General features: G+C 35.6%; 1 protein-coding gene across 6 annotated transcripts in view; it reads right to left on the bottom strand.

Moving 5' to 3' along the window:
- LOC119694813 (potassium voltage-gated channel protein Shaker) overlaps positions 1-17676 on the bottom strand; it is a 191064-nt gene that overhangs the window by 58562 nt on the left and 114826 nt on the right. The window contains exon 1 of one of the 6 annotated variants that reach the window (XM_048632836.1): positions 6695-7313. The exons of the other annotated variants lie outside the window; for them this stretch is intronic. Within the exon in view, the coding sequence (XP_048488793.1) occupies positions 6695-6807 (113 nt within the window). The 5' untranslated portion in view covers positions 6808-7313. Of the gene's footprint in view, positions 1-6694; positions 7314-17676 lie in introns of those variants that run through there. 6 annotated transcript variants of the gene reach the window in all.

The following is a 17676-nucleotide window of genomic DNA, read 5'->3' as shown; positions in this document are numbered from 1 at the left end:
TTAAAATATTTCTGAAATATTTAAAAAAATTGTTGAAAAATTGTCTCTCACTACCCAATGTTTTAGTAGTTACACTCTGTCACGTAGGTTGCCATTTAAAATATTTGTTTGAGCCACTCGTCCTTATTGCCATCGATCAGAGTTTAAGATCTCCTTTTCCCCCTTGGTAAGATTTCCCCTTAGAGATCCAGACACCGCGTATCGGCCACCCGCAAAGTGTGACAGGAGGTGCGTGTGTTTATTCGGCGACAGCTTTGTCACGTAGATAATTGTTAAAATAAAATATATTTAAATTATTATTTTGTTATTTACTCATTGGTAATAACGATTACTTTGCAATCAACATGTGAATAATACATTTTATGTTACTGTTTAAATACTATTCGACTTTGCAATACATTTTACCCCTCTGTCACACGACAAATCTGTCACATTCTAACCAAACACTCCAACCTGAGGATATTCATCAACGAAAAATTGAAGAGAAACTACACGTTTTGGTTAAAGTACGAAGCGAAAGGAACGTCCAATACACTTGCGCTGCAGTAATAAAAAGTTTCGTTAGTGAAAAAGGTAATTTCGTGCTATTGTTCTCAAGAACAGACGATGAATGTGGTAGACTGTTTAATATGGTGGAGATTGATTTATCGGATGTTTGATGATTACATTAAAGACCTTCCAGCTTCTAAGGTAATTAAAAAAGTAAAAAAATAGTTTTTCAAGTTCTAAGAGCCACTTCTGTACTTTCGAAATATGGCTGATTAAAACTTTAAGAAATTACGTAATTTTTCGTTATATTACTTAAATTTTAGTTGGTCGAAATTATTATTTGTGCAGATAAACATAAATTTATGTAGTTGGACAAATTTGTCCTTTAAGTTCCTGAAATACGGATATTTCAGTCTCCAGAGGTTCTCAAGTGTGATTTTAATTAGTTATACTAATTATAGAGATATCTCCAGTTAATTCTTTGACTAAATTGAAACCATAATGATTTTTATGTAAGTTACTAAATTATTCTTATTAAATAAAACTGTTTTATTCCAAAACCCTGCCTAATATTTAATAGAATAACAACTCTGTCACATCGTTTACCACTTTGTAACGATTGGTGTCTCCTGGTAGTCAACTTATTTTTGGTCGTTTATATGTTATGTTATAAATAGTACAACTTTGGAAAAATCATATTAAATTTAGTCATTGATGTTAATTTTTTACTGTAATTAGCACCGAAAAAATATTTATAACAAAAACAAGCTTCATTTTAGCTGAAATTGTGACAGAGTGGTAATAACTACTTAATCAATATTTTGTTATTACTAAAAATCCATTCCTTCATATGTTTTCTAAAATGGTATTTTGTTTATTAGCGTATCAAAAAAGTTTCATTTCAAACAACGAAGACTATCTCGTTAAAAAAAAATAAAAGATAATGTGACGAAGGTGTAATTTTTTGTGCCTTATCCACGTATTATGCCCTTAAAATATTGAAAAAATTGGTAAACTACGCGGCCAACCACCTTTTTCGATAGAATAGACATGAAGCTATCATAAAAATGATAAGAGTTCACCAAAAAGCTATAGTTTTTTTTTTCGAATTTGGGATAATTTTTTACTCATTATGTAGGTTAAAAAGAAGAACTGCCCATTTATAATATTAGTTAGGATTAACACTTATACACAGTTCTGGAAACATAGATTCTGTTACTATCCCGGCCATTCCTATTTACCTATTATTTACGGTAGCCGATACAAGTGTGAGCCTAACTTCGCAACATTGGTGGTATTTCTTTGTTAGCAACTACCCCGCTAAGCTTACGAAGTTGTAAGTTTTCCTATAACATGTTTAAGTTTAATACCTACTGCTTAGTAGAGTTGCCTAATACGCGTGGGTTCCTCGAATATACCTACATTACTTTCTTACTAATGGAATGTCTGCACAGAATGAAACGTGGCAACACAACCTGTGACAATCAATAAATAATATAATCAAAATGTATTTTTCGTTAGCTGTGTAATTTTTGTAAAAGTAAAGTTTGGGAACTTTGTCTGTATAATTTTTGTGTCTGGGGTAAGTAAATGTTTGCTCCAAATTACTGATCTACCTATTCTGTAGTTCCTAACACTATCTGAAAGCGGAAAGTTTTGTATGTATTGTTTTGTTCTATTTACATACAATTTTAACAAGTGATCTGAGGAAATCTGCACATGTAGCTTCTGTATGTGTATCGTTTGCCTACCTTATTGCATTGTACTCATTCCAAAACGGCGATACGGCTCGCGAACTCTTACTACCCTTTTAAGGATTGCAGTCGCATAATTTTTATTATTATTTATTAATTCTATCCATCACGTGTAGCAAATTTGTGATTAAAATGTGCCTTTAATACGTAATTATCACCCCCGCTTTTGGAGGTTCTCCTCGTATACAGCGTGTTTGAATTTAAATCAGCAATTGCTTTCCCACAATGGATCCTGGTTAATTGAATTGTGGGTGTTGGATTGAATCAGTGCGTAAATGTTTTAAATCAAATGTACAGTTTGAAGCAAAGAAACCTGACCCTTTTGAGAATGACAGTATCTAAGAGGGGTCAGCTTTTTTTACCCCTACTGTACCTTTAAAAAATGTAACTACGAAGCTGGTACAAGTTCAAGCGATAATGGATGATGTAGGAGTTTATTTGTAAGTATGAAATAAGGTGGATATCTTCCGAAAGCTTATTAGCTACGCTTCGATTTTTTTGAGGCACAGGCAACTATATTGTATTTTAAACACAATACATTATTTTAAAGTCAGCTTTAAAGTGTGTCGGCCATTGTATTGGACAATAGACGTAGATAGATATATATAGAATATTTTTTATTTGTACACAGGTACAAATAAGGACCTAGGTATGTCTAGTACATGTACATGTTTCGAAAGTCAATTCAATATTCAATTTCACAATCTCATTTCTTACGAAAGTTCAGACCGATGTAAATACGAGTAGGTTGGCATATTATATAAGTTTGCATCTTTGACCAAATAGAGACTTAACCACACAATCCAATAACTTACCTATCTCACAAGAACATCACTTAAAACATGATTAGAACACTATCTGTTTCAAAGAGTAACTTCGCAGTACAATTTGTGGACGTAGTCAAATAAACATATTGGTTTGTATGTTCTATTTGAGTTCGATCTCAAAGGCTCTTTGTAATTCAACTATCGTATAGTTTCACTGCTGTCGGAGTGTCTGGCGGTTTCACAACTGGTAACTTCAAGTTAAGCAGAACTTATATTAGTATGATATTAATATGTACCTATTTATGTTCGCATGATTAGGTAGGCTTCTTTGAATGAGAAAACGGGTCAGTCAACCATGTTGTGATCAAAAAGAATGATATGAAAAATTCAACTTTTTTTAATGAGGTAGGTAGAGGTAGGTAGAGGTACGGTTTGAAATTAGAAGCGACAGTTGAACTGCTACAAAAAAAAAATTTGACTGTCTACCTTAAAGCTTCCTTTCTACAATAACAGATGGTCTAATGGTCTTCATTACCTACTATCGCTATCGCTTTAAACCTGTGCTTCGAGGAAAACATTTCATAGAAAACATAGTGTGAGGGGAAACTTCAAGTATTTTTACATAGAAAGAATCCATTAAAAATCGAATTGAGCAAGAGCGATTATGTTTCAACTAACTCGTTTCAGCTAAGATGATTCTTGTGATGTTATTCATGTTATGAGTTTAACGGTTTAAGAGATAGCCATTCTATAGATTTTGTATAAGTAGTATCCAATGGAATGTATCTAATTGACACCGATTTCTCAATAGTATTATAGTCTAGTGCGTAATTCGTAAAATTATGAACTATGATAAAGGAATCATGTCAGCTGAAAAGAGATATACCTATATATTATAAGGACACCGACTATGATTTCTATTTGTACTTTGTTGTATTTTTTGTGCGATTGTAAATAATAATTACATACTTACCCCCTTATTCATAGAGAAGTTACAGAACGTTTTAACTAATAAACTGTTTTGTCCCTCTCCGACAAAGTACAATTTGTTCTTTGACAGAGAGGGACAAAACAGTTTATTAGTTAAAACGTATTGTAACTTTTCTATGAATAAGGGGGTTAGAGTTTCAACCGGATAAAGCGATAGTTATAGCAACAAAAAAATATGTACGCACCCTGTAGTCTGTAAAATAAACATGTTCGGTATAAAACTCAAGATTATTATCGAACTCTCGCCATCGGAAATTGAAAAAAGTTGTTGACGTGAAATTATTTCTCCATTGTGCCACAGTTCGTTTTATAGGGTGTTGCCAAAGTTTATCTCGAACCAAGTACCTATAGTAAGTGACTAAGGGGGTGACTCATTTCGTGATTCTGAAAGACTATTAACCATAATAGTAAAACTAAATCATAACAAAATAAACTAGCGAGATTCATTATTTTGGGCTATTTTATTTTCAAAAGATGTAAAACAAAAACTATCTAGACTAACCCCTTAAGTCCCATTTTTCGACTTACTTAAGTACTTAATTTAGCACCATTTAGAATAGAACGGCAACAGACCTATAGATTAAAATTCTATGAATTCTGCCCACAGCTGTTATGTTATATGATGGTTAAACATTTTTGTTACTAACTGTAATGTTTATTTTGATATCGGATTTTATGAATATTTCACATTATTAATTTCTGAATTAAAAATTATTATTTAACCAAATAATTATTATGTAACCTAATACAGATAAAATATCATGTGAAACAAATGTACAGAGAAAAAATGGGTCGTTGGTCGGTGGTTGGAAGGCATTAGGAGAGGCTTACGTCCAGCCGGCAAAAAGGATATACGAATTTACTAAAGATATTAAAGTATTTTTTCTTATCATAATTATCAAATAAATAACCCATTTTAATTCTTATTACCTACTAATATTTTATGCGTATTTATGGCCACTTTTGCAGACGTCTTGTCTCAAAGTGTCAATAATTGTGTAGTTTACCCTAATATTCAGTCAGTACATGTATGATGGTTTGATGTACAAAATTCAGTTCCTGGCCACTTCGGATATTAATAAACCACAGGTGCATACGGCGCGTCGATGATAACTAGTAATTATACCCACAACCTGCAAATTGCTATTTATAAGGGGAAATCGTGTTGAAATTGTGGTTTAATAAACTCAAAATATAGCAAGTAATTAAATCAAATATAGGTACTATAATATGCTTGATAGTTAACCACAGCTCTTCGAAATGGACAAGCTGATGGAGTTAACATTGGTAATTGAAGTGTATAATGTAGCTTTTTACGAAACATTGTAGGTAGTTGGTTTGTTTTTTCGTTGATAAACTTGTATGATCATCACGACCCATTACGTCCCCACTGCTGGGGCACGGGTCTCCTTCCAATGAAGGAAGGGTTTAGGCCTAGTCCACCACGCTGGCCAAGTGCGGGTTGGTGGACCCCAACACAAGCAAGCTTGTGCTGAGAGAGTTGTCGGGTAAGTGGGCAACCCGACTGTCAGATGTTTTCAAGCCGCCCGAAGGCCTCTGACTAGGCTTAACGACTGCTGCCGAAGCAGCAACCGGGACCCACGGCTTAACGTGCCGTCCGAAGCACGGAAGCGTCCAGAAAAGCACCCCTTGAAATTGGTCACCCATCCAATGGCTGACCGTGTCAGTTGTTGCTTAACCTCAGCGATCAGTTACGATCACTGAGGCCCGCTCGACTACGGACGCTTCGATCAAACTTGTATGATGCCGTCCCACCAATCACATCCCTATATGTACACAATCGCGATAAAGTGATAAAGATGGCAACCCGTATGATTTTGAAACTTTTATTTTAAAATTTAAAATGAAATTAAGCTATTTGTCAATGTCGGTAAGTGTTTACTTGTATGTTAATCATTTACAGTAGGCTGCCAGACCTCTACAATTTATATTTTTGGCAGAAATGCGTGTAGTTAAGTAACAAAATAATGAAACTGCTAATGACTCTGTGCGCTTATCCAATATAACACGTGAAAAGGCGAAACGGCACTCAATTCGGTGTACCTGATACTCGTGCATTATCCGGCGTGCTTTATTTCAAATATGAATATGAATTACTGCGATGCATAATGCAAAACGTAGCGAACCGGGCTACGGTCCAAATGACACCGATCTAAAAGATGCTTTAACGGAAAGTGTTTCAGTGTCTATCATTGAAAGTTACTCGATACTTTACAAACTATGGCTTATCTGAATTTCAATTCCAAGATCGATACAATTAAGTGCAGAAGAGGACTTTGATGACCCTTGCGTCCAGATCCGAGCTGCAATTCACTCGGTTGAAACGATACAATCAAAGTTACTGGACTGCATAATACGATTGCTGCATTTCGCAGGGCCGTGGTTCTTGTATTATTCCTCTCGGCGAAAGTAATAACACTTATAATGTAGCTAAATAGGATATCTCGAGGTTCGCAATCGCAAAATAAATATTTTTCTTTAGCAGCTGAGCCAAAATAATATATTTCCCGTATAATTTGGTCCTCTGTGTACACGACGACTAAGCCTCAGGAGGAGATCAAAGCGGCGTAATACATACTAATTAAGATCGGCCGAGTGTGATTCGAGGCGAACGCAAACAGCGCACTTAATGAACGAGATGAGATAATGTGGTAAAGGTGTGTGCAGACTTACGCCTCAGTGTTGTCGTCGCGTGACTCGGAGCGCTCCGCCTGCGCCTGCTGGCCGCGCCGGTGCCGCGCGCGTTGCTCGTCGCCCAGCCCGTACAGGCCGGCCACCGCCGCCATCGCGCTCCTCACACGCCCATTGCCCGCGCCGCCCACCGCCACTCACATGCCTCTAGCCCCAGCGCAGCGCGCGCCCGCAGCCGGCGCCCGCTCCGCTCGGCACGCGCTCCGACATCGCCAGTCTGGCTACACCCTAACCTACGCGGCACTACGACGCATCACAACCCCACATAGTAGCAGTCTTTATCAATATTGTTTCTGTTCTCAGCTTTGCTGACCTTATCGTGGACCACTAAGTAACGAAACCCGACTGATCGTCGAGGTCGGTGTGTAAATAAACACTTGTACTTAGTTAGGTATAATGGCAATAATCTTCGTTTTCTTTTTTAACTTATTCGAAAATTTTGGACGCATTTTTATTTGGTACTGTAGCAAATCTTTATTGTTAAAATCACATTTTAATTATTGTATCATTTGTCATAAGTAATTTCGTAAATAAGCGAGAAACCTTTGTTTTTCTAACTACTTCTAACGACTATTTATATATTTTGCGAAGGATGTTTCAGGGTCTGCAGGCTTAATTTTTCATAACGAAAATGTCTCTAATAGATCCATGTAGTAATTTTCTTGGCGCAGCTGCATCTGAAAGAACAATGAATGCGTTGCCATTTTCCCGTAGTTAGTCCAGCGAGCGCGGGCGCCCCTCCGCTCGCTCTGCACTAATCCGATCCCGCACTTTAATTATAATTAAACAGCATCAAATTATCACACTCTATTGTGCTGACATCTCCATTTATAATTTGCATATGTTTGTGAGAGGCTCCGGTCCTCTCCGGTCTATATCCGGTACGCATTTCCCTGGTGCAGTTAGAAGTAATTACTTAACCAGGCTGTATCTATGTAGGTATAAATATACCTATGAATGCTCTTTAGAAGCGGTTTCGTGAAAGCAAGTTGAACGTTTCGTGAATGCTTTGCGAGTATTAATTAAGCACGAACAGTGTTCTTGAACCCAGTTTGGCAGCTTTGTATAATATTTAATAAGAGGTGGCTGAGCTGTCTTTCTTTTCCGATTAAGTATTAATTAATAGTTAAGTGGTAATGACAGGAGCAAGTAATGCAAATATGAAATTAGTTCAAAATCCCAAGACAGACATTTTATTCAAGGTAGAAGTTAGTACACAGGCTATGGTTCTGTTGCCAGTTTGAGTAATGAAATAAAATATAAAAATGATCGACGTTAATAAAGCCAACAGTTTCATCTAAATGTTTATAAAGATAATAAATGAGTCACAAGACTATGATACAAAATAACTCTTGTTGATGATTGATTGTTGAGCACACTGAGTCAATACCAATGTAGAATTGAATTTCCTTTATTTTAAAACAAGTACCTACTTTCAACGGTAAAAATAAAAGTGAAGATCACAGGATTTCACAGCAACGGGAAATAAAACCAGACCTTTTGTCCACTGTAAATATTTGCTTTAATCGCAATTAAAACTCATCTTAGAAAGAAAAGGGATTTTGATGAGAAATCCGGCGACGCTTTTTATTTTTTGTAGTTTAATTTATTATTTGTTTGGTAGAGTTATTGTGTTCAAGAGGATTATGTTTGCTAAACACTTTCGTGCAAACATTTGAGAAACGTTCGTGAATCGTGCCTCACAGATGCTTAGTTCTCAACTTTACTAGTTAAACTTTGTAATTTAAGAGGTATTGAGCATGACGTGGCTTTATATGAACCACGCGATATTTAGGTCTTAGAGGTTTTTAAACCAACCTGGAAATGGTGTTATAAGTTCCATGGTCTATCTGAGGTGGAAACGGAGTTTTTGATTAGATAAACGACCATGTGTATTGGCTTGAACTTGTAGACAAATGAAAATTTGTGTTAAGAAAACAAAAACATATATATAGGTAATATTTCTCCCATTTATATTACGAGTATTAGTAGGTCGTACTCTGTCCTTTACTCGCATTTCCTCCTTCACCGTTTAGGCATTGAATTTTCGTATGTATATATACAATATTTTGTTCAAACAATCAGTCAGTCAGTCGCTTTTCTTTTTATTTATTTATACAGATGAAGAGACACGATTATGCCATTAAAATAAAATAAGGCTTATTCAAGAATGAATTCAAGTGACTTTGATCCGTCTTTTTTCTTTCAAATCATAAAAGACGGTGATAGATGTGACGACGTGTAAGTTTTTTTTTCCATGAATAAATTTTATTTATTCATATAGGTATTAGGTATGTATATATTATATTATAAAAATATTATACCTATATAAAAGATTAAATAAACTTTCAACATTAAACCCTTGTACTTTATGCTGTAAATATATGGAACCTGTAAAAACTGGTTTTATTAAAATTCTCATGATGAAAACGTATGAATAAAATGTCGATGGAAGCCGCAAATGAAAAGTTTTAGCATTTTCATGAATCGAACAGCGGCTCAGGCAAAGCTTGATTTTAATGATTACTGGAATGAAATCGACGAATGGATTCGTAAAAAATATTATTTATTTATTACCAATGTGTATACTGAACAGTGGGAGGCTTTAAAACCAGAATAGAGAAAACTACATACTGAAAGTAACGTCTTCCACTACTAAACAAGTAAGAAATAATCACATTTTGAGACCATTGTCTCAAAAAAAACGTATGTCTTCTAGAAGACTAGACGTTTTAGGGCGAATTCGTCCAAACATCATCTTACACGAGAATAACTATACCGGAATAAAATTTATACGCGAGTAAATATCTAGGATAAGTACATTTGCATTCTACCAAGTTATACCATGATTAATTGAATGAACGAGGAACGAAACTGTAATGCAACTAAAATAAAAATAGTTGCGTTTCAAAGCATGCAATAGAAATGACATGCCAACTTAGTTTGAATGGATTATAATAGTATGAAATTGTTTATGTTTTAATATTTTATTCGCTGTTGTTATTTTGAGAATTTGCCTATTAACTTACTTTTGTTTATGTTTTGACAGATGTGCTTATATGTCATTATGACGGTTTTCTAATCAGCTGATGTGCCGCCGCCATTACAAAATTACTCTCGGATAAGCTCGTTACACGGTCAATTTTGGCGGTATAACATTTTATTCTTGGGATAAGCTACTTATCTTGGTTTCGGGTTTGGTAGAATGCAAAATCGGCTTACTCGCGAGTAACTGCTAGTTTACTCGGGAGTAAAAAGTTACTCGACGTTGGTCGAATCCACCCTTAATGGCATATTCTATTATTTCTTATACAAATTTTTAAATTAGCGATCCCTGATGATGAAGGGACCAGCTACATCTGTTATAAATCCGGGGACGTGTTGTGTGTGATGTGTGTAGCAGTGGTGTTTATGTGGATGTGCTTGAGCCGCATGTGAGCTTGAGATCGCTATTTTAAAAACTCCGCATGTATACTTTTAGGCGCAGGCCACCGTACTTACATGTGAGTCTTTAAAAAAATATACGGCTTCTATCATCTCTTGGGACGCTTTACTTCTATAATCCCTTTTCCTACTTTAAATAGTTCATGCTTTTTTACCTTCATTGTATTCATAATAAAAATCACAGTTCTACCTCGTCCTTATTAAATCCCTAGAACTATTCCAGCTACTCTCTTTCAGCCCTTGGATAACAATGTAGATTCTATTATAAAACGTTGTACCAAGAGCTGAGCTTGGGTGATTTTCCGTAAATCTTTCACTTGTCACTGTACCAGACAAGCGTAAGATATCCGACACAGTAGGTAATATTTAACGACAAAGCGCTTATTATCGAGTATATTTATAAATGTATGTAATATCTCATTAATTTCGCACAAATGTAATTCGATGAAGGTCTTCTAGATTTATGGATGTGAAATAAAAAGACACATAGTTGGTACCTAGGTGTAGTACTTATAGTATATTCATACTAATAGTAGAGGATAAAGTTTAAGGAAAACGAACAGTTGAACACCATTAGACATGCATGCAAGACCAAATGCACATAGTCCCTAAAAGGAGAAAGGCAATTTTTCTAAGGCGCCATGACCCGCCAGAGCAGCCATTGATGAAACATATACTGATGTGTAGCCCATGACTACAGTATATCCTGGTGTAAGTTTTATTATTATGAGGCATGGGAGAACGAAGATATAGGTGCTGAAAGATCAAGTCTTTGTACTGACTAGATGTTTTACTCATACTAAGTTTTTTTTAAACGTAGTTTAGATTTTTTTGCCTCATTTAGGGCCACTTGCACCAACATATTAAATCTAGAATTAGTGTTAAATCTCGATTTAGTGTCAAATTTTATATGGACTAACGTTTCTTAAATCGAGATTTGACACTAAATCTAGATTTAATATGTTTCTGCAAGTGGCCCTTAGAACAACTTTATCATTGAATAAAATAGGTTGGGAGTGGCTGCAAAGCGGGTCAGATTTGGCCATTCTCATTACAGTAAACGCTTGACTCCTCTCGGTTGCCTTGCAAACATGTAAACCAATTAGGAACCAATTTACTGTATGATATGGAATGTACACTCTGTTTATTCTTGTAATATCCTCAGAACACTCCAAGAATAAACCGAATTTCGCCAAGAACCAGTAGATAAGTGTACTCCATTGAAGTACTTTGAAGATTATGAAATCAATTAAGGTTGAAAAGCAAAGCGAAAATATACTTTAATGATTTATTAGCAGTTTACGAGTTTCACGAGAATCACGAGCCATGTTTCGATTGGTGGATAGAAAATTATGCGCCTTTAAACTAAAATTTATTGAGTTTATACTAAGGTATTATTTGACGTCTTTTTTATGCTAGTTTTAATAAGTCTAGCTACCGATTACCTACTGGTAGCATATAACAACGTGGACTACTAGCATTTACTTTCATTTTACACTATTTTACTTCTATTTTGACACATAAAAAATTTGAACCTATGTCGTATAAGTCTATGGCAATACTATCATATGGCAATTCGGAAGTGACACTGAATAACTTACAAACGAGCGTATTTGAGACTGAAAATTTTACTATCGGTGCCCGAATAGTGACGGTGATGATAAATTGTGAATGTGATACATCTGCATTATACCAATTTATGAGGCGCTATGAATTTGTGACAGTGGCGTTTTGTTTCAACTCAGCCAAGCCTTTAGATTATACTGGTAGCACAGTATACAGGGTGTTGCAAAATGGTACAGTAAGCCGAAAGGGGTTATTTTTATTTATTTATTTATAGACACTTTATTGTATACACAAAACAAAGACAAAAACATGAAGACAGAAAAAGTAAGAAGTACACAAAGGCGGGCTTATTGCCAAGAAGCAATTTCTTCCAGCCAACCCTTCCTAAGGGGTTACTAATGGGACTCTCGAACGCATGATTAAATTGAATCAAAATCAAATTCATTCAATCATTAATAACAACGTATAGGTATGTTCTACGACTTTGGAATTTTATTAAGTGGTTTGGAGGTACGCTCGCTTTTATTTTAACCCCTTTTGCAACACACAACTTTTTGTACCTACATGTTACCATTGTCGCTAAATGTAAAACTATTAACAAAGATTTACTTTATAGATTAAGTTGGTTTTTCCTGACTCTGTAATGTTAAAGCTCATCCTCGTTAGGTTTTTATCGTAATGGCTGCGGTTTCTCTTTTGACGAAAAATATCTGTTCAAACAGCACTTTTAGAATAAGGTTAACTTACTTCATATTTTTCAGGCTGATATTTCTTTAATGGTGTAGGAATTATAAGACGTTTTTAAATTATTTTTTAAGAACAAACTAAGCTGTTTTTATAATTAATTATATCTTATTTACGAGTATCTTCAGTATTATATTTAATTACGCTAACGACACCGCAGTTTCTATTTACAGGCTCCTGTAAAATTTGTATAGTAAGACAAAAAAAATAATTGGAATGACTCCTGAGTGACTATCTTTTGTATACCCTGTATATTTAGGATAGAAATTTATATAAAAGAGTTTGGATAGCTAGCAATTTTATTTTGAGCTAGCACTGCTGGCTGTTCATTGGAACACAGAAAGGCACGAGCTGTCTCGTTTTGCGACAGTGTGTTTTCATTTCTTTGATTTACGATACCGAGTAAACTCAGTGAGATGAAAACAAATACTTTGTCCTTTGTGTAACAATACACGGGGCATTTTTGCCAGTCAACTTAAGCTAAATTAAATTACACGAAAGCGTTTAAGGATTGAACAGTTTTTAAAGCATTTGCTCTTGAATTTTTGAACTCTTCTTTAAAAATTACTCTACAATGATATGCTACCATTACGGTTACAAAAGAGAAATTCTTATCTAAGTACGATAAATTAAAAAAAGTCTATGAAATAATACGGAGCCCTTTCAGACGTGGGATAAAAAGGTAAACTTACGCTTTTCATGGAACCTCTAAATGATCAATGAAACAAATTCAATTAAGAAAATTAGTTTATTCTTTTCGGAAAAATTCTCAAAATGCTTTAATTTCAATTATTTTTATTGAGAACCTTTCTAGTTATTCTTACCATCGCCATCGATCGTTCGTGACGAAAATATCATTGTACTTAGGAGAGAAAATACAATATGACAGTATGACTGATTCGCTACTCATTAATAATGTTACTTGATTGCGTCTTGTTTAGTGATGTTTATTATTGTCTTATCAATAGAGTGCAAGAGTAGGTCACATGTGATTCGAGTCCGAGTTCAACACAATAGACAATCAAAGTTATTGTGACACAGTTCCAAGGTTCCATTGCGGCGCTGCGTTTATTCCTTCCCCATTTCAGGCCGCAGCTAGTAAATTTAAACGTTTACATGCACCGAATCACTTTTTCACCTACACAGCGCTCATTACTCATTAGCCAGTTAAATGGGGCACCGGGCAGTAATATTTCGTGCTGGTCGATCCATAGTGAAACGGTTAAATACGTGTCGAAACTGTGGGGACGTGTAATAAACAAGGGGGTAGGTGCTGAGTGGGCTTAAAGAGGATAATTACTTTAGCAATAAAATGAATGAACGGGTTTGCGGAGCCTGCTAGGCCAGTGCAGTGCGCAACCCCGGCTGCTGCGACGTGACCGGACAAATTAACCCGGAGGAACAGAATAGAATATTAAATACTCTGTGCTAATTCACAGATTTTACACCATTCTTGTATATTTTTCTGACATATATTAGGTACAAACTGAACTGGAGGTGGTGGCTGGATGAGGAAGGCCGAGGACTCAATGGTGTGGCGATGCTTGGGAGAGGTCTATGTCCATAAATGGACGATAATGGGCTGGTGATGTACAGACTATATACGTGTACATATAAGTAAGTAAGTAAATACTTTTTCACAATAAAACTAGGTAGGTATTTAAGTACATGCATATTTTGTAGTTTTGAAGCTTTCGACCAAACAAGGTGGAAAATTGTTTAGTAAATAACAAACAAGGATAATCTACGGAACTATGTCGCGTGTATATCCAATTTGTGTGTAAGTACAATAGTAAATAACACAGACACTCCGTCCATTTCCAGCGATGCTCGTTTTTCATAATGTACCTACATTATACGATGTTTTAAAAGTGACCAACATAATGTAAATAAACCTTTGTTCAAACAAAGAAAGTCTCAATATTTCTCACTATTAGTGTACCTACTGAGCTTCTATCAAAGAGAGCTTTTCAGTAAGTCTACCAGTACTTTTTCAAAAAGTTTCATCATGAAAAGGTAAATAAAATAGTGGCATTCACTGTTCTGCTTTTGTCCTTTGTCATTTTGAAATACAATTGTTAAGCCATACAGCTACAACTTAGCTTTGTGCCGCACTTGTTAAAACCACAGTGCCAGCTTACAGACTGCGAGGAAACCTAATTTTAGCCTCGTCCGTCCTATGAGACCCTGGTACTCTAATGCGCTTAGAGGCCACAGCCGAGCGATCAAAGAAATGCATTTACCAAGCGTGTACACGTGTGAAACAATTGATTTCACACCAACATTGTGTGAAGAAAGCTTGAGCGTAAACATGTACCTACATGGTTTACGATAGCATTGTTTCAGTTCCGTAAAAGAAAATTAATCACATTTTCTGTGTATCGTGTTTCATGTGTTTCCGTTTTAACTCCTATTTCCAAATCTGTCTTGAGAAAACCACTATTTAAGGGCCCGTACAGGGTGACGTGCCGCGCCAATTTTGGGTTTTCAATGCTCTTCACACAGCACACGCAGTGACACGCACACATGTTAGTTTGCACAGTGGGTCGATAAACTTTTACTCGCCAACTTTATTGACAATTATGTTCAAGTACATTTTGGGTGATTTTAGGGTAAGTAAGTATATTTATTTATTTATTTATTTATTTATTTGCATCACACTACAGATATGAAACATTACATGATAAGTAACATGCTTAAGGTCTTACATTCTAGTGACAATATCCTTAACTGTGTGTTGACAACATTTTTAAAATTAAAGCGTGTTAAACGTCTTCTCTTAAATATTTATACCTAGATACTTAGTTAATATTATAAAAAATCAAAATTACAACTAAAAGAGTAGAGTAGTAGGGTACTGTTATTATTCAGTGGTATAACTTAATATATATTTAACTGATTCAGCTTTCCTTTTGTAAGTTTTCAAACATATTTCTTATTTGTGATCTAAAACGGTAGAGACCCACGAAAATGTCAAGTCTATTGTTCAAATTATTATACAGGCGTCTCATGTGAATGAAAGGATCGTGCTGAGCTCTTAGGCTTTTACAAGCGGGTAGGTGAAATGTGTTTCTGTTTTTAACAGCTCGAGGTCTGGAATTAGGGATATTTAAATTCAAAGTTGAGGCTAATGTTGTACTTAGTGTACTGTGCAGTATCTTATGGAGTGTAGTGAGCATAATTTCTGTTCGACGGTTTTCCAAAGTGCTAACTTTAAAATGCAGCCGCCGGCTTAGGTACGATCGTTGTGTATATTTTAGACCATAGCGATAAGTCAGCATCCTGAGAAATCTAGCCTGTACCCTCTCGATTGCGTCAATATGTACCTGGTAAAACGGAGTCCAGATCACAGCGCAATATTCTAGCTTACTACGTATAAAGCTATAATAAAGCAAGATTAGCGAACGTGGATTGCGAAAATCTTTGCCGATTCTGGACAAGAAACCAATCATTTTATAGCAAGAGGATATCAAATATTCATAATGTGGTCTAAATGAAAGTTCCCTGTCAAGTAGAACTCCCAAATCTTTAACTTGATCCACTTTCTGCAAGCGTTCACCATTTATTTTATATGGATAGTCGGCATAATCATATTTAGTTGTGGAAAAGCTCATTAAAAAACATTTACTGGTATTTAAATACATCCGATTATCCTTACACCATTTCGTAAGCTGTTGTAGATCGTTTTGTAAATATTGACAGTCATTAGAGTCCTTAATACGTCGAAAGATTTTTAAGTCATCAGCATAAAGAAGACAGTTGGAATCCATACCCTCTATTAAGTCATTGATGAAAAGGACAAAGAGCAGTGGGCCCAGATGGCTTCCCTGCGGGACTCCAGATGTGACCCTTAATGGAGCCGACAAGAAACCTCTAATAGCAACAAGCTGTGATCTGTTCCCAAGATACGCAGAGATCCACCGAAGAAGACTACCGCGAATTCCAAACTGCATTTTTAGCTTGTAAATTAGTATGCTATGATTTACCTTATCGAACGCCTTTCTAAAGTCCGTGTAAATGCTGTGGGTTGGCGTTTTGTTGTTGAGAGAGACATGTATATAATGAACATATTCAAGAAGATTAGTAACCGTAGATTTTGACTTGACAAATCCGTGCTGTTTCTCAGTTATTAAATGTTGAACGTGGGAATAGATATAGTTATAAACTAGTTGCTCAAACAGTTTGGCCAGACAGGATAGAATGCTAATTGGGCGGTAATTGTCACATATTTCGCATGGACCAGATTTGTGAATAGGTATTATATATGCTCGTTTCCAAAGGTCGGGAAACACACCAGATGATAAAGATTTATTATAAATAATTTCCAGAGGTATGACTAGCTCATCCGCCAATGATTTAATAAATTGAGATGGCAATTTATCTGGACCGGGTCCTTTATTTGGGTCGAGATTTCGGAGTTTAGATAATATTTCATTGCGAGTTAGTACTAAACTGTGAATGGCAGGCATGCCAGGGTCATCAAAACAGTTCGTTTGCTCAGAGACCTGGCCGCTGTCACTGTCGTAAACTGAACCAAAAAAGTCAGAGAAAAGGTTGCATGTCTCTATAGGGTTACTGGAACTCTTGTTAGCATAATGCATATTTTGTGGTATAGACGCAGTACATCGCTTACTTTTAACAAAAGACCAAAAAGGCTTACAGTTTCCCGAATTAAGAGAGTCTTCTACTCCGTTAACAAATCCTTCATAACAGTCGTTTAGCATTTTCTTAACACGAGAACGCAGCATTGAAAAGGTGTCGTAATCTCTGGGATTTTTGTACTTTTTGTATTTTTTATGGTATTTGTGTTTCTCCGATAGAGCCCGTTTTAAACTATCTGAGAACCAAATTGGATAAATGTGAGTATCGTCTTTTTTATACGGCGTGTTTTCTGTTATGATTACATTTAGAATACGGTAGAAGGATTCTAAGCACATGTTTACGTCAGGACTTGATAGTTCCTTTTGCCAATCAATAGATTTAAGTGATGTTTTGCATTTATCAATATTACATTTTCTGAAATTTAATACTCTATTGTTTTTATTGTTCTGCACGTAAAGCGTCTGTAAACAACCTATCATTGCTAAGAATGGGGGGTGGTGCTTATCTTCTCTACTCAAGGGCGCACATTTCGAAATGTCAATATTAGAGATGTTGCTTAAAAAAAGATCTAGCGTACCGCCATCATACTTTGTCAAGTGATTATATTG

This window comes from Plutella xylostella, chromosome Z (assembly GCF_932276165.1).
Source record: "Plutella xylostella chromosome Z, ilPluXylo3.1, whole genome shotgun sequence".
Lineage (NCBI taxonomy): Eukaryota > Metazoa > Arthropoda > Insecta > Lepidoptera > Plutellidae > Plutella > Plutella xylostella.
This window is presented reverse-complemented; position numbering and strand designations above follow the sequence as displayed.